This window comes from Centruroides vittatus, unplaced genomic scaffold (assembly GCF_030686945.1).
Source record: "Centruroides vittatus isolate TY-2023 unplaced genomic scaffold, ASM3068694v2 scaffold_861, whole genome shotgun sequence".
In the NCBI taxonomy this organism is placed as follows: Eukaryota; Metazoa; Arthropoda; class Arachnida; order Scorpiones; family Buthidae; genus Centruroides; species Centruroides vittatus.
Window position 1 is genome coordinate 6,909,090 of NW_027122718.1, and position 18,003 is coordinate 6,927,092.

Here is an 18,003-nt window from a genome sequence, read left to right on the forward strand (position 1 = left end):
TTTGCTACAGGAAAAAAAAGTTTTATTTACAGTACATATCTGTATCTGTGTTTAAGAAATTCCTTACAATCGACACTTGTTTAGTATGGCAGCTTTCTGTAGTGATATATGTGTACTATAGTTTTTGATAAGCATAGCCATCTTAAAGTATTAAACACAACTCCAACTGTTTGTATATGCAACAACTAATACAAAAATCACCTAAAAACCACTAGATTTTTAACCAGTAAAAAACAAATATTTAATGCTACAAACATTTTCTTTTCTCTATAACAAATATGTTCTGTTCGTTTACATTCAAGAATACCTGATGATGTTCATTGTAGACAAAATAAAACATTTGTAGCCTTAAATATTTTTGCTTTTTACTGATTTTTTAAGTGATTTTGAGTTAGATGCATGTACTGTTCTGAAATCATAATGTTTCAAGAATTTTGTGTAGTGTATGCAGCATGATGTCTGTGCAAGAAAGAACTACAGGCACAGTTAACTGCCCTATCCATTCTCACAATGCTTTATTTTGTGAACTAGTTCTGAGTATTTACTAATTTTTTCAGTTATGTATTTTGTATGTTATGGCTATTTAAAACAGCCATGTATATAATGTAAATGATTTTTATCAACAAATGTGATGTCTGGTCTATTGTGAAAAATTGTTGTCTGTGTTAATGGCTCAGTCATAGTATACTTTGTTTGTGTTGTTATCTATGACTGTCTGATGTGTGTATTTGTAGTATGGTTGGTGTGTATAATAGTTTGTGTTTGTGTACAAGCTTTTCATGTAGGTGTTCCTCTACTTTTGTACAATTCGCTATTTCATACACATTTCATACTTTCAATTTTTATAGATATATATGAGTTTATGTTAAGACATGTGCTATCACTTTATGTACATTTCTGTTTGGTGAAAAATTTGCCCTTATTAATTCATAAACATGTGAAAAATGAAAAAACAGAAATGTTAATATGGACAAAAAGAAATCAAGGTCTCATAATCTTCATACGATTGAGAGCGTATATCTCATATACAAAGGCAATAAAAAAAGACATAGCATTTTACAGAACTCTTTATCAAGAAAATAAAAAGAAGAGTATAATCCAATTATCTCTTGGCAAATTTATAAAGAAAACACCAGATACTAATCAATAAAAAAATAAATATTTTGAGAACCATTTTAGTGTTTTTTTACATTGCCCTACTTTCATACATTTCAACTTTCATACACATTTAAGGAACAAATTAGGTATGAAAGTAGAGGACCACCTGGTATTACGTTTTCCATTTGATTATGTCAATGTTAAGTAGTCAGTTTGTGTTAAAAGCTTGCAACCTGATGTGATCTATCGTATAATCTCACGCACAATGTGACATTTCCTACAAACGCTACAAGGTGTCATTTAAAAATGTGCTTTTTGTAGTTTTTTGTATTTATGACCTGGTCTTGTATGACAATCATGAACCCTTTCATCTCTTCAAAGAGACATCCATGAGTCAACCAGCAGTTTGACACAGTTCTGTCAACATAATCTTAACTGGGATCATTAGATATCTACCATGGAGATCATTCCAAGCCCAGAACTATCTGTGCATCTTGTGTAATATATTAGATCTAGATCAATATTGTGTAGACTTAACGGCATTCTGTGTTTGTCTGCCATAGTTATAGCATTGTGTTTCTTGTTTTTGGCAGAAAAATTCTCAGTCTCTTATTTGTTTGTAATGTAGATTTAAAATATCTGAGAGATACTATGCTTCCTCTTTACAAGAAAAAGACAACATTTCTAAGGAGCATTTACAGTAGAGTTTGTTATGTCTTATTATTGTTTGTGTTTTTTTTAGTTTTTCTAGCTTGTTCAATACATAAAAACACTTATTTCTTCTGATGAAGAAATAACTAATAATAGTTCCATAAACTAAGACAGTTAATTGAACAATAACCACTTAAAATGATGTTTTTAAGAAGAAACTACTTTTGGTTCAATTGGTTATTGATTGATTAACTGCAAACAACCTGATATAGCTCATATTTTACTACTAACTAACAATTAATTACAATAAAACATTCAAGTTTTCAAGTGTCAATTTGTTTATAGAACACTATCATTAGTTTTTTCTTTATCTAAATGAAGATAACTTATCAACTTTTACATGTTCTTTAGTGATATTTATCTTAAAATTAAAATATCTATTTTTTCATAATTAAAACAGTTAAATTATTGGCTAATTTTCTCTGTAAAGTTAGGCATATTCCATACCAGAAATTTATTTTTAAGTTTCTAATAAAAACAAACTATTTTACTTAAAAAATATTTTTATACAAATCAATAATAAGAATTCTTAAAACATACAATTTCTATATAATGACAAAAGAATACATATACCTGAATTGTTAATTTTAAATTAGTATCAAGTTTTTTATTAATACTTTTATCAGATTTTCGTTTTTCTTCTGCAATTTGAGCAAATTGTCGACGAACAACTAAAGGATGTGTTCGAAGAAATAAGTAGAAATTAAACACACTTGGATTAGCTGAAATTAAAACAAAAAGGATTAAGAATAAAATTATAAACCTTCCAAAGTATAATTATAATGATATTCAAACTATGTTCTACAGAACTTTGAAACAGTGCAAGAATATTTAATTTTGATTAAAATTACTAACATAAAAATATAAAAAAATACTGTTATTTTTAGAAATTTTTTCAGTTTACTTTTAAACTCTTATTGCTATGTAATTTTGTTTATGTTCAAGAAAAATTAAAATAATGTTATAATTTTAAAGATTTGTCTATATGAAAATATTTTTATACCTGAAGATAAATTAATGTATTATTTCATAAATTTTTAAAATTTAAAGTCGTCGTCACCGATGAAATTTTTTAAACTTTATTTTACTTGAATTGTGCATATGTAGTTGAATTTATTTCCAATGCATCATTAAGTCAAAATGCTGGATTATTTTCTTTAATAAAAAACTAAAAAGTTCTCATTTTAATCACAGATATGTACTAGCATGTTACAGTAGCTAAACAAAAATTAATGATTCAAAATAATTTCATATTAATACATAGAATTCACAACTATAAATAAATGAATCTTTTTTGGATAAATTTTAATTTAAAAGCATCTAGAGAAATTTTATTTCAAATTTGAAATATCTATATCCTAGACATTTAAAGTACATTTGTATTTTAATAAAGATTTAGATAACAATAGAAAATAAAACAATTTTGCCTTGATTAGAATATTACTACTTACAGCATTGATATATATATATATATATATAACAAAATATTAAAAACTAAAACTGCTAATTTAAGAATATAATCATGTGGCAGATGTGAAAAGCAAAGTTTTAATTCAAGATTGTAAAAAAAAACTACAATTGCATTAAAATACATGCATATAAACTTCATTATCATCATCTCTGACAATTCTATTGGTATAAAATACTTGTACATTGATAGCATTATTAATTTTATAAATGTAGTTAACTAATATGATCCAAAAATGCAAATAAATAAAAGTATTTAATTTAAATCCATTATTATTCCTTTCAAGTTATGATCAGAAATGAGCAGTTTGTTCAATTTTGTAGCATAAAGGGTCCTGTTACAAATTCAAGAAAGCAGGATGTCAGATTTAAAGATACAAAATCACCACTTCTTCAAAATATAATGAATATAATGATAGAAATAATTGCATTATAACTCTCTACTATTAATAGCTGAAAAATTCTGTGTGTTTCCTTTTTACAGAAGAGTTTTTTTTTTTTTTGAAATAAAACACTTATGCAAAAGTTAATGTTATTTATAAAATTTTATATTGAGATCTTTGTGTAATATCATGTGTGATAGTCTAAGCAATTTATATCAATTTATAAACTTGAAATAGTGTAATAATGTAATAATCAAAAAATGTGAAAAAAAATGTGTGTCTATTTTATAAGAAAAATAATAAAAAGTTGTTATTGAGTGCTTCACCCCACAAAAATTTAACAGGCAATGATGCCATATCATTTTCTCACCTAAGCAAGCTTTAGAAAACAAACTGAAGTCTGAATTTTTTAATACAGAACCATATCTTTTATAGACAGAAAACATACATCTTAAAATAATTGTTTTTTTCTAATGATTTGTTTTTCAAAAGGATGATATTTTATTTATTGATGCCACATTATATGCTGTGTGCTGTGCATCATGATACACACTACTTGTTTTAAACCTGCCTTCATGATAAAAGAAAATAACAATTTATATATTTGAAGTATATGTATATATAGTATTTATATATATTAGCAAGCACTGATTGGTGTTGTTGCTTTGCAATGCTGAGTACAGCAATGAGAGTGCCAATCTATTTTTAGGGTGGTACTCCAAGGTAATGACTTCTCACAGAAGACAGTATTTTGGATCGAGAAACCATGAATTTTTCTGAAAGATAATAAAACCAATACTAAAATTTTTTTATCTTGACAAAGAACAATTGATATGGATTTAACTTCCATAATTTAAATAGAATTTGTTCAGAGATCTTAGAAGTTAAACAATGTTTCTGGTAAAGTAATACATCTAGGAATAATACATTGAAATTTCAATGTAGTTCTTTAACCATTAGTTCTAAGAAAAATAATTCAAATATCCAATATCAGAAATAAATTTATTATACCTGTTGTATCATCTCCAGAAGATTTCATATCATCTGATGAAACTGACTTTGGATGCAATGAGCCTACATCTGTTAATAGAAGTGTTTTTAATGCACCATTGTAATCTTGTAACATCCAATGTGCCATACTACGCAAAAATGGATCGGGGTGTGCACAAGAAGGTTGATAATTAGTTTCATCAGCATCATACCCAAGGATTTCTTTAAATAGTAAGGTACGTAAACTGTTAGCATTAGAATCCAAATCGCCTTCATAAAGTCTAATAATTATCATTGCCAACTGAAAATCATCAAGTTTAGATAAACATACCTGAAAAGTAAAATAATAAAATTATTGTAGAATTTATGTAATAAATTATTTTATTTCATATTAATTTTTGACAAAAATTTGAATCTTAAAAAATATTATTAAAATTATAAATAAAATTAGAATGTTTTCTTCTAATTTTTATTTTATTAATTGCAATTCCTTAAGAAAGTTTAAATTTCTTATTTTATTTCTTATAATGTACTTTAAAAATTTCTTAAAGAAAACAAATTTTTCTTTAAGAAATTTTTTACATATATTATAATTAATTAATAAATAATTATATTTTATGCTTAATTTAATCTAATTAATTAATTATATGAAATATTATTCTCACAAATTACCTAAAATTTTAAGTAAATTTTTTTTATGTTCTTACAAAATTTTATTCATGTTTGATAAAGATCAGTTTTTATTACAGATGTTTATCAGCATCATATTCATAAATCAAATTAAATACTTAAATGGTTAATGATTCAATTTATGAAGTTGGTTCTTAAAAATTTTGATATTTTATGGTTATTTTAATTTGGATAATTTTTTTTCACATCCATCATGATATTTACATTTTTACATTATAATTTATTTAAAACTAAATGAATTTTTTCTTTTGTATTACATGCAAGTTTTAGATTTGTTTCTTAAAATTTACACTATCCTGCAGATACTTGTAAATCATCTTGAGAAAATGGTACAAAGCAAAGCTAAATAAAAGCATTTAAAAATTAAAACTCAAAAAATAAAAACTACAGATTCTTCGGGGTCAATAAAATATGATTTTTTTTACATTTTCTGGTTTATTTCATTTAGTACATAGCTTTGTAATGTATGACAATTAGTTGATAGCTAGGTGAAAATATTAAGGCTATCACTGATGCCTAAATATCATAATTAACATATAAATAAAACTTCATACTATTTATAACCTTCATAATAAATTTTTTAAATATTAATTTATTGTTTTATAATAATTTTTCAATTATGTTGATGATTGTAAAATATCAAAAAACCCATAAGGGTAATGTCATTAAACATTAGACTATGATTTATGCTTGAACAGGAATAATAAAATAAAATAATGATATATAACTTACATCCACAGCATCTTTCAGGGCACCTGCTAATAGGAAAAATGCTGCTGCATGATGAAATCTCTGTTTACCTAAAAGTGCAAACGCATTCTTTAAAGCTGCTTTACGCCATTTATTTTCACTGAAGTTGTTTCGGAAGAAAGCAGTCATCTTAGTGTCACATACTGACCTGAAAATAATCAATAAATTAATAAAACAGATTATATTAATATGATTGTTACGTATATAATTTAAAGTTTAATATTGAAAATATCTATCTATATGAGATTAAATGTTAAAGTTAAATAATAAAAGTGTGTGTTAAATTTAGAACAGGTAATAGTGTATTATCAAGTATTATATAGTAGTGTATTATTGTGTCATTAACTGATGGTTTTTAAGGAAATTTGTAGTGATAGAAAGCTAACATAATAGATAAACTACCTAAAATTTTTATCAGAGAAAACACTGATTATATAATGATTGATGATAATATTTTTTATTTTATTTAATTTTTTCTTTGTCACGATTTTGAGTAACTACTTATATATTTGTATTTAGAATTGTGGAATTTTAATTCACTCATTTTAACTAGAATTTATTGCGTTAATGCAACTTGTATTAATTTTAATATTTAAATTTTGTATTAAAAAAATTATATTGATAACTGGCTACTATATAACACTGTTTGTTTTTTGTTGTGTTTTCTACAGTAATAGAAATACAACAAAAATTTTAAAAGTTTACTAATTCTTGAAAATTCCAACTTATATTGTACTCAGTTTGTTATCAGTATTCTTGTATTCTCTGAAAAATATTTATCATTTTAAATGCTATTCAGATTAATATTGTTATAATATTTTCTATGTTATTTAAAATAAAATTAATTACATCTGGGATATCAATCTGAAATAACAATTTATGTTTGTACTAATTAAATATAATTAATATGCAAGATGATGATAATACTATGAGGTAATTGTTATTTAAAATGATACCAAATTGCTGAACACTTTACTGTAAATTGAAAAGTTAATCATTATCAACTTGCTATAAGAAACTATAAGAAGTTTAGCAAAACTTCTTAGTTTTGATTTTATCGGTTAAATATGCTTAAAATGTTCATAATACTTGTTAACAGTATAAATATTATCAATAAAATTTTACATTTCAATTAATTAATTCTAGTACTTTATAAACCCACTTTGAAAAATAAATTTCAACATTCATCGTACAGTTTATATTTTTTTTAATAATAATAATAATAAAATTAATCATTTTACCTAAATAAGCCCCAAACTACATTTTTCTTCTTCATAGCCAAGTAAAACAGAGCAGCATCCAATGGTTCATTTTTGAACTGAAATGCAGCTTTGGCAACCTAATAAAATAATAAATTTCGCATAAAATATTTTAAAAATACTATTATTATTTTTCATTTTTTTAAATAATTATATAAATTAAATTTGTTTCTATTAGATTTTTAATTCAATTGTCTATGAAATCAAAAATTTAGTATCTGATTTAACAAAAATTAGTATTTACTTTTTAAATAACATAGAAATTGTTATTAATTATTACTTTTGTTATATTATATGATAAAGGCTATGAGTTGGAGTTTTAAGCAAATTTGTTGCTAGAAGAGTTGGAGTAATTCTTGCTATTTTTATTAGGTACTTTATATTAGCTCCTAATAGAAGTGTTAACCTCCTACCTTGCATTATGAGCCTTCTGGAATATAAAATCTTATTTTATGATGCTTAGGTACAAGTGAGATACTGAGATCAGAGGAAGAGTGCAGACAGAGCTGATCCACACTCCACAGGTTTCTTGAGTAAACATCTGATCCCCAAAAGTTGTACCGAATTATTAGTTCCTTACACATTAAATGTCTTAATGTATAAATTGTTGCACATATTTTGTAAGTAAATTGTATATACAAAGCCAACTTGAGTGTAGAAGTGTACTTCAAGCAAACCTGCATCTAATCATTACTAATCATGAATAAACAACCAGTCAGTTTGAATAGTAGTACAGGAGTAAATTAGCAGCAGTAGTACAAGAGACTTTCCCCATTACACCCAATTATTTTTAAAAAATTATCAAAAAATATTTAGTTTTTTATTCTATTTTAAAAATTCCTATATTATTTAACTAAAACATAATATAATAATGTTTGCCTGTAATAACAAACATGATAGTAGCATTATTTGTAATTTAATACAACTCAAAAAGAAGAAAACTCAGAATATTGTCTTTAGGAAAGTGACAAATGAACTAAAGTACAAATCATGTTAAAGAACAGATCAAATTTTGCACTTAATATGTTTTTAGAAAATATAAAATAAACACAAAAAATATAAATATTTACAAAAAAAATCATTAATATATGTCAAAATGAAAAAATGCACTTATATAAATTTAAATGCTAAACTTCTAAAACCACCATCAAATAGTTTGTGTACTAGATTATTTTTGAGACAAAGGCTCTTTGAATTTTGGTCAATAAGCATACTCAATTCCACCTATAATGTTGAAGAGTTTCATTCAACTTCCTCTGGTTGTTTCTGGATAAGAACCCACATTTGATCATCTTTCTTGGATGAAAAGATGAAAATCCAAAATGGTCTGCTTAGTAACTGCACAAATTCTTCAAATTTGATGTTGTTTCTTTGTTCCCATTAATCACTATTTTCAAAGTGATAACACTGACCAAATTGCACTTAACAAAGTTTTTCCAATTCATCAGATATTTTTAATTAGAGAAATTTTGGAATAATAAAACAGTAATTGTTGCTTCATGTCATTGACACTAAAATATTTTTACAATAGACTTTCTCAATGGGATCTCTGTTGTCTGTTTTAGCAGAAATTCTGATGAGTTAGGAAAATATGTCTTTCAGGCTGTTGCACTCTGCTTTCCTGTTATATTTCCAGTATATAAATGATATTCTCATTGCATGATATGATTCAGATCATAATTTCTTGGAGTTTGTGGCTTTCTTAAATAATATCTAGCCATGTATACAATTTACCATTCAGTACAAGATCACAATTATTATAACATTATTCCTTGATCTTAATATTGTGTGTGGGGAACAGCAAATTGAATTTGGTATGTTTCTATGAAACATACCAAATTCAATTCAATTCAATCCATTCCCTCTCCACTACTAATGAGTCTTATCAACTTCTCCATTTTCCTCAAAGAGTCTTATTAACACCTCAAATGTATGAATTTAGCAATTACTTGCTTGTCAGAAGAACATTTTTCTTGTTTCCTTCTCTCAAGCTCCTTTAAATAATGAAGTCAATTTCATGAAAATGTCTTTAAGAAAAACAGTTTATCCTAATAACAAATAAGTTTACATTAAAAAAAAGTTTTTCATCCTTTATACTTTCCACCATTCATAATAGACTCCAAAGACAACATTATTACAGTTTATATCTTATGTCCATGTTTATATCTTATGTCCAAAATTTTAGTAGTCTCTCTTTTTCACTAGTATAATTATATCCTTCCAGTTGTGCTTTGTTTTACTCTCAAGAGAGTTTTAATCAGGGATAAAACCATCTCACTGTTTTTGCATAGTCAAGTATACATTTTTCTTCTATCCCACTCACTTAACAATACCAACCTTATATATGGTATATTGGAGTGTCTTCTAGACAATTGATAACATAGATTTTAGAATAGAAGAAAGCACTCAAGCAAAACAAAAGATATACAAAACTTGCAAAAGCAGTTACAGACAATGGACAAGTACCATTATGAAGTAAAGTTTTTGATAATCAAAAACTTATGTTTATTTGGAAAACTGCCTTAATTTTAAAATTAAAACTGATAAAGCCTCCAACATTGGGTATTTTAATCACCAATTACTAACATTATAGAGTAGGTTTAATTTTCATATTATCACGTTTGTTTATTTATATTTTCTAAAAATATTTTTAATTTCAAAATCTTTGCATGAATTTTAAAATTTTAAATATCTTCTAATTCATTTATTCTGATTCATTTGTCTTCCTGATGAGGAATGAAAAATGGTGTTAAATAAATGTTATTAAAAATATTATTTATTTAACACCAAAACACTAGATTTTTTCTTTTCTTTTTTGTTTGAGTTAAAATATTTTGTGTATGCTTTGTCTATTTGACTTTAATATAATACAACTTGAAAATAATTTATCTTCAGAAACTTTCCATTGTGTGATAGAACAATTCAAAACATATAAAATAATTATTTTTTAAATATATATTTTTATAATATTTTACTTACTGTAAAAAATTATAAACTGTTTCATATGATATGCAATTATTTGTTCTAGCATGAAATAGAGATTAAAATTCTAAAAAGAGGACTTACTCATCAGAAAATGTTGAAGCCATTAATAGTATTATATTACTGTTAATATTGCTATTTTAATTATTATTTATATCTTACTGAACAACAAAAAATTATTTTACTACGTTTAGAAATAATTAGCAAACAATGCATGAAATATACAGATTTTTTTTATAATAGTAAATGTTTTCATAACTGTTTTGAATAAATAATAACTGATAAAGTCTTTAAAAACATTTTAAATTCTTAAGAGTAATAACTAATATCATTATACCTTTTCCATAATTCTACGAAGAACAGTATTACTACGAATCCACCAGCCTATTCCAATCTCCTTTAATTCACTCCAGCGGGGATTACCTCGCTGAACAGTTGGAATTAACTGTAATAATTCTTCTTGTGTTTCAGAATGAAAAGCACATACAATACTCTGAGTACCTAGACCTTTCTTCTGAAGTTGAGCGCGCTGAACAAGAGGAAGACATCGCATGAGATAAGTATGATGTCTAACAGCCAAAAGATATCTCAAGCCACAATCATCAAGAGCATCTGAAAAACATTACAAATCCTAAAGTTTCAATTTTTATTCAAATCTGAAATAACTATTAATGGCAACTTAAAGGAATTTAGATATTAATAATACAGATGAAATAACTTTTTATCTTTGGTATTTAAAACACTTTTAAATTTATCAGATAACCAATCCTTTGCTGGAAAAGTGCACTGGTTGTTACAAGTAAGTATTAAATTTATAAATAATGAAGGTAAAATTCATTCATTTTAATTCTTATTTATTCTCCTTTGTTATAAAATTATTTTGATGTGTTTTAAAACTTTCAAATGCTTCGTTGTTAATTTCTATTTGTTCTATATTAATTTAAATGCTGTTCTAATACATTAAAACCTGTGTAAACTGGAATTGCACAATACCAAATTATTTTTTCTATTTGGCAGATTTTGGTATTTTTTTAAAAATCTATAAACTGTACAAGATAAATGTTACAATAATAAGATATGTTAATAAATCAGAAGAGAGAGAATTTTAAGTTACTTATCAGCAAAATTTAATAAATTTATATTATTCACACAAATTTTATTTTAATTTTGTTTTTATTCAGCTTGTTCAATTAAATACCAAAACACTTATAGCTTCTAACACCAAATAGCACTCAACTGGCTGGCCAAGACAGTAGACAGTTGCATCAGTTTACTGCTCTGGAGACAGGATTGATTCTGAGGTCAAGGAATTTTTTAGGGGTGATCTGTCCCAGACTTGTCAGACTCCATCACTCACCACCCACCCTACACAAATTTAAATGACTCATGAAAACAACCAAATCTTAAAATTTACTTGAGCATGTGTAGCAGTCTTAAATGCAAATTCTATAATTTTCTTTAGAAAGCAATTTCTTAAAAAAGAAGGAACGAGAAATGAATATTGGTTTTTAGAATTAAAATCAAATGGAAATTTTTGAAAAGGCAAATTTATTGAAACATGTTAGATCAAAACAAATAGTGTGGAAATAGAATTCAATTTTTTACCAGACTCTTAAACCAAACTCATATAAAAAAATTCATGTAAAAACAGAACTGAATGTATTTATTATTTTTATGTAACAAAAATATTCACAGAGCTTTGTTTTTGATGGTATTAATGTTTAGAATTAAAATTTACAATATTAAGACTATTTTCATTTGAATTTTGTTGAAATTTAATTACAAATACATTAACATACATAACGTTAACATTAGTAAATAACCTATCATTCTTACCTGTGGTTATTTCGGAAGCATTATCTTGTTGATTAACTAACTGTTTTGGACCATCTGAAAAATTCCAAATTATTACTTTATTTATTTATTAAATTCAAATATTACTTATTTATTAGCAAGTTTGCTTTATTGCATGATACACAAATGAATATGAATACATAAACACACATACACGTATGTACATATATTTCTCTATATAATGAAAAACTGAATATATTTTATTAGCTTGAGTGACTGCAAGCACAAAATCTCAAACACAATCAGCACATTTTCAATCTGCTTTAGATCAAGTTAGTGAAAACAGCTGAAGCAAAAATGTGCCTACATATATATGTTTCAGAAAATGTAGCCTCAAACTGTTGAAGACTATCCAACAACTTAACTAGTTGCTAACTCTTCTTACTTTTCAAAAAGTAACTACAGCTATTTAAAGAAGAAATAAAAGAAATTAACTTTATTTGAACCAACTTCAGCTTACAGTAACATTTGAAATTGGTATTTGTTTTGAACATCACTGCGAGCTGAAGATGGTCTGAATAAAGGTCCAAAAATAATTCTTCTTTACTTAAACTTTGGTTTCCTTAAATAGGTGTATTTACTTTTTTAAACATACAAAATTATACCAAGCCTTACAGGAATTTTTAACTTTTCTTATTTTTATTTGTAGGTTAAGTTCTTGTTGCATTATTTAGTAATTATTTTTATTATTATATTAATTTATTTTTATTTTTATTTAATTTAAATTACATAGTTTTGTTACAAATAGTTTTTATACAATTTATAATGTTAAGCTATGAATGTATAATACAGTAAATTTAAAAGAAAAGAACTGACAGAATTTTTGCTTAGTCATAACAGAAAAGATAAATAAGGAATAATATTTAATTATAGATTAAGTTTATGAAAAATACTTAAATTCTCAAACATATTATTAATACATCTAAAAAATAAATTTAATATTTAGAAAATTTAATTATCCCAAAAGCTTAATTTGCAAAAACTTTGATTTATAATGTAATTACTATTCATATTAAAATATTATTAATTTTCACCTGATTCAGCACGAAGTTGATCAGAAAAAGTAACATTAAATGAAGACACTGTATCTGCTAAAGCCAATAAGTGCATCTGATCTAAACTAGATAAACCAGGAAGATGGGAATGTGTTAATAATCTGGTGAGGAGATGAGCCTGAAAAATAAACAATATTTTTATAAAAGGCCCAGTAAATAGAAAATATTAAAAATTTTATTAATTGGTCTTACTCTTCTAATGCATTGCTTATGAATTTTAAAACATGCAACAACTAGTTAGTCATTATACATAAAGAAAATTAATTTTTTATTTTTAAGTACTTAATTACATGTTAATAAAATGTTTAAAATTAACGAATGTTTAACAGTAACTCAATATAACCAATTTTCTTGTCTCTAAAATTCAAATAAATCAAAGAAATGCATCAATTTGCTTAAATAATTTAAGATAAATATCATAAACAGAATAATAAAGAAATCATAAAATTCAAATGTAATAAACAGCAAAGAAATGTGTCAGAAATTTACTTTTTAATTATATATTTAAATTTTTATAAGATTACTATCAATCATTATAAATAAAAATAATAATAATAAAGATATGTTACATCAAATAAAAAGAAAATGCAAGTTATAGTTATATAATAGTAAATAATATATATATAGTTATGAATATTTAAATTAATCATAATATAATTTTTATAATCAAAAGGTCTACTGATAGTTTCAATGCAATATAATTTACAAGTTTTAATATAAACACATTTAATGTTTTTCCAATTAATACTAAATTTGTAAAATATATTAAAGTTTTTGACAAAAGTTGCTCTATATTCTATTTATGTACCTGAACTCTTAATTTAATATTTTAGTCAATACTTCTCCTAATTTATTATCTTTGATTAAAGTAATATCATAAACAATTACTTTTTCTGCTGACTGGTTGTATCATTTGTCATTATAATTTTCCTTGATATACTTTTAAGTGATATATTAAATACATTTTATTTGGAACTATTACTTTATATAATGTATTGTAATTTGTCTAATAGCAATAAATCAACAAGTATATTTTGTACAAGTGTATTTAATTGGAAATATATTAATTTCTTTCTTGTTTAGATAAGTGTAAAAATTTAACATTTACAGATATTTATAGTATAATTGTTTTTTTTTCTTTATAATATTGTTTTTTCTCACTTTCTAAAAATTTATATATGTATTTCTTATAGATAATGCTATTTTATGTACAAGTTTATTCCTATCTTATTACTAAATTATAAGAATTTCTTAAAAATTTCTGAAATTCAGTCATTTGTAATTTGATACCATAGTAAAAATAAAAGCATTATTCAATATTGTTAACACACTAAATGTTTTCCTCCATGCAGTGAAAGAAAATGTTAATTATAAGACAATTATAAATGAAAATCAAATGATAAAGCCAAATTTATTATTGAGACATAACTGAGGTAATTAAGTGTCACCATGTAATTACATTACCCAGAGGTACATACTGGCAATACATTTTCATGGTAAGCAGAAGTTGTGAAGAATTTGAAGAAATCCAGTTCTAGATGAAACTTTTTTCCAGAATATTCTAAATTAATTTAATTCTAATTATTACATTTAATACAAGATGGACACTTAATTTCCTACCTTTAGTCCAAATTATGAAATACCTATATATTTAATTAACCAAGTTACATCTCAATAATAAATCCAATTTTATTATTTGATTATTAACACATAATTTAGGTTTAGTTATCTATATACTGTATATAATTATGAATAAAAATATTCATAACTAACTAATTTGCATAATTAAAATGTTTTTAATTTATATGAAAAACAACTTTTTCTTTATAATTAGATTGATTGGATTAATGCAAGGCAACACAAGGGCATTCTGTCAAGGGAAATGCTTCTTGAATTCCTGGGAGATTTTCTATTGAAACCGATCCCTATTTAGATAGTAGATACAAGAAGAAAATCTAATAAGCGCCATAAAGCCAACCTGTTGATCAGGTATAAACTCACAATTAACTACCAGTGTTCAGTGGTTTTATCCACTGAGCCACTAGTGACATTTATTTCTTTAAAGCAGCATTTCCCAACCTATGTGTCACAAGAGTGTTTTAGGTATGTCACGGAAATATTCAAATTTCTAAAAAATATTTAATGTGTTATTTTTTTTTTATTTTAATTTATCTTTCTTTTTTTACTGTTGGCAGACCAAAGGGAGAAAGAAGTATTCACTAAAATGAGGATTGTTGCATAATTTGTGGGATCAGCATACTCCCTCACAAAAGTTACATATGTCTACCAGCATACCAACTCTTTGAAGCTTCTATAGATGTAGTTCTTTATACATTGATTCAAACAGTCTTTTTATTTTTATAGTCTATTTGTAAAATTGTGAGTTTTGTCTTGGTAAGTCTACTTCTGTATTATCAAACTTTTTTAAATCAACTTTAATTTATTTTAAATTTTAAATATTTTTACTTTAAAAATTATGGTGTTGCAGGAATCTTATTAAATTCTAAGTGTGTTGCTAATCCCAAATGGTTGGGAAACACTGCTTTAAAAAATAATTAAAAAATTATTTTTAATAACTAATTTTACTATTAGACATTAAGTATAAAAAAATAAATTACACAATCCAATCAAATAAAAATCACACAATCCAAACTTTGAAAAACTTTTAGTCATCTTTTATCTTAATTCTTTAATAAAAATATAAATTGTCATTAAATATATAAATCAATGAATAACCATATATACAAAAATATAATTTTAAATGCAAAACTTTCTCATTACAATCTAATTGACATTATTGAGTAACAAAAAATTTAATTATTTTTTAGAAAATGAATTATTCTTATCAAATTATTATTGAATGAATACTCAAAAATTAGAACTTCATAAGAAATCAGAGATAAATGATAATGATGTAGTAATGACAGAAATATGGCAAATTCTGTTAACTGTTAGTTGTTTGAAGTCATTGCAACAAACTACTAGCAACAGTCTTTTCCTTCACAAAATACAAACTTAGAACAATAAATAATACATATATTGATACATAAATAATTATTATTCATTATTAATAAACCATTATTCATTTGTAAAATTAGGTTTGATTCTTAATTAATCCTTTCTCATGCTTAATTAATTCTTTTTAAAAGTATTCTTTGCCTATTTGGCCTTCTTGGGAAACAATCTAACAGTTTTATCTTCCTTCCATACAACAAGTGTAATAAGTCTTGATTAGTAAAGAAGGCCTAAGTAGACAAAGAATATTTTTAAAAGTACCATTATTCAGTATATACTTAATAGATATGATAAAAATTACAATAAGATTTAATTACCTGCCTAGGACCAAACTGTGTAAGAGTTGATTTTTGAGTCTTTGTAGAATGAGACATTTCTCGTCTTGCACTTAACTGAAGTTTATCAAGTTTATCAATTTTACCAAGAATATCATCAAGGGATTCTTCTTTTTGGGTGACATTAATATCAAAGAGTCCACTGTAGTCCTTGATATAAAAAAAATTATTATTCGGTATTAACATATTTTGATATAAATATTTTATTACAATTTATTAGACGATAATATAAGAGTGAATTTATAAGCCTAAAAAAATATAACTTAAGATTTAATCAGAAAGCATTCATAATCATATTTACCATATATTAATTAATTAATTAAAGTTCATTATAAAATCATAATTTTTATTATATTTTTAAAATTGATATTTTGTTTATTTTATTGTATTTAATCATATTATCCTACTATTAATTTTATTATAAACCTAAAATTTTCAATAATACAGAAATTATAATGCATTATTTTTCAGTCAACAAATTACTGGGTGATCAAAATTCAAGTATCCCTATTCAATACTGTCTGAAAAGATATTTAATAGTCAAATGCAACGAAATTTTGTATAACAACATTTCTGGAAAAAAAAAAATTAATACCAAATCTCACCACTATGACACTTTTAAAACTAAAGCAATGAAAAAAGCAGTTTCCTTTACACAAGCATGTGTGTTGCAGCCAAGTTTTGGGTACAAACCTGGACCACCAATCTTTGTTTCCAGATCAATTTCTATATGGTTTGGTGTATGTACATACATATATACACACTGTGATGGGTAGAAACTTTATGTTGGCTGTGAAAGGCCTGGGTACAGTTGTCCTCATTCAGTACGAAAGTACCTATATGGTTATATCTTTTTAACTTAATTGGTCTGGAAGCAAAGATTTGACAGATCTGAATAGTGTAATTGGCAACATATTTGCATGGTAAGAGGAAGTTAAGGATTTGAGTCCTGCTCCAGATTAAACTTTTTCTTTCAGATTATTCTACATTAATTTACTTAAATCTAATGATTAAATGTTATACAAGATGGTAACTTAATCTACTTTTTGTTCAAATTACAAAATATCTATAAATTTGATTAGCTAGGTTACAGCCCAATAATTAATCCAGTGTTATCTCTTAATTATTAATAGATAATTTGAACTTTGTTTATATTATATAAAAGATCACAAAAGTAAAAGAGTTTATGAATCATGTAAAAGTATTTGTCAAGAATGTTCAATAAGATTATGTCTATTATGTTATAATAAATTAAAGTTTTAAAACTTTGTAGTTAAAAAGTTATTACAGGTACTCCTCACTTTATGACCTATCTGCTTAACGACCACTTGCACTTACAACCAATCGAATTTCGACCTGCAATTCGGGGAATCCCCTTTCTCAGCTTGAATGTCAGTCAGTGGCGAATGGTGAC

At 24.9% G+C, this 18,003-nt stretch overlaps 1 protein-coding gene across 2 annotated transcripts in view; it reads right to left on the reverse strand.

Moving 5' to 3' along the window:
- The window catches only part of Rbcn-3A (Rabconnectin-3A), a 161,001-nt gene that overhangs the window by 63,092 nt on the left and 79,906 nt on the right, over nucleotides 1-18,003 (reverse strand). For both annotated transcript variants that reach the window (XM_067288460.1, XM_067288459.1), the window contains exons 27-34: nucleotides 16,572-16,739; nucleotides 13,219-13,357; nucleotides 12,167-12,220; nucleotides 10,668-10,942; nucleotides 7,331-7,428; nucleotides 6,072-6,237; nucleotides 4,671-4,980; nucleotides 2,383-2,531 (exon numbers count right to left, since the gene is read on the reverse strand). In XM_067288460.1, coding sequence (XP_067144561.1) covers nucleotides 2,383-2,531; nucleotides 4,671-4,980; nucleotides 6,072-6,237; nucleotides 7,331-7,428; nucleotides 10,668-10,942; nucleotides 12,167-12,220; nucleotides 13,219-13,357; nucleotides 16,572-16,739 — 1,359 coding nt within the window. The remainder of the gene's footprint in view (nucleotides 1-2,382; nucleotides 2,532-4,670; nucleotides 4,981-6,071; nucleotides 6,238-7,330; nucleotides 7,429-10,667; nucleotides 10,943-12,166; nucleotides 12,221-13,218; nucleotides 13,358-16,571; nucleotides 16,740-18,003) is intronic.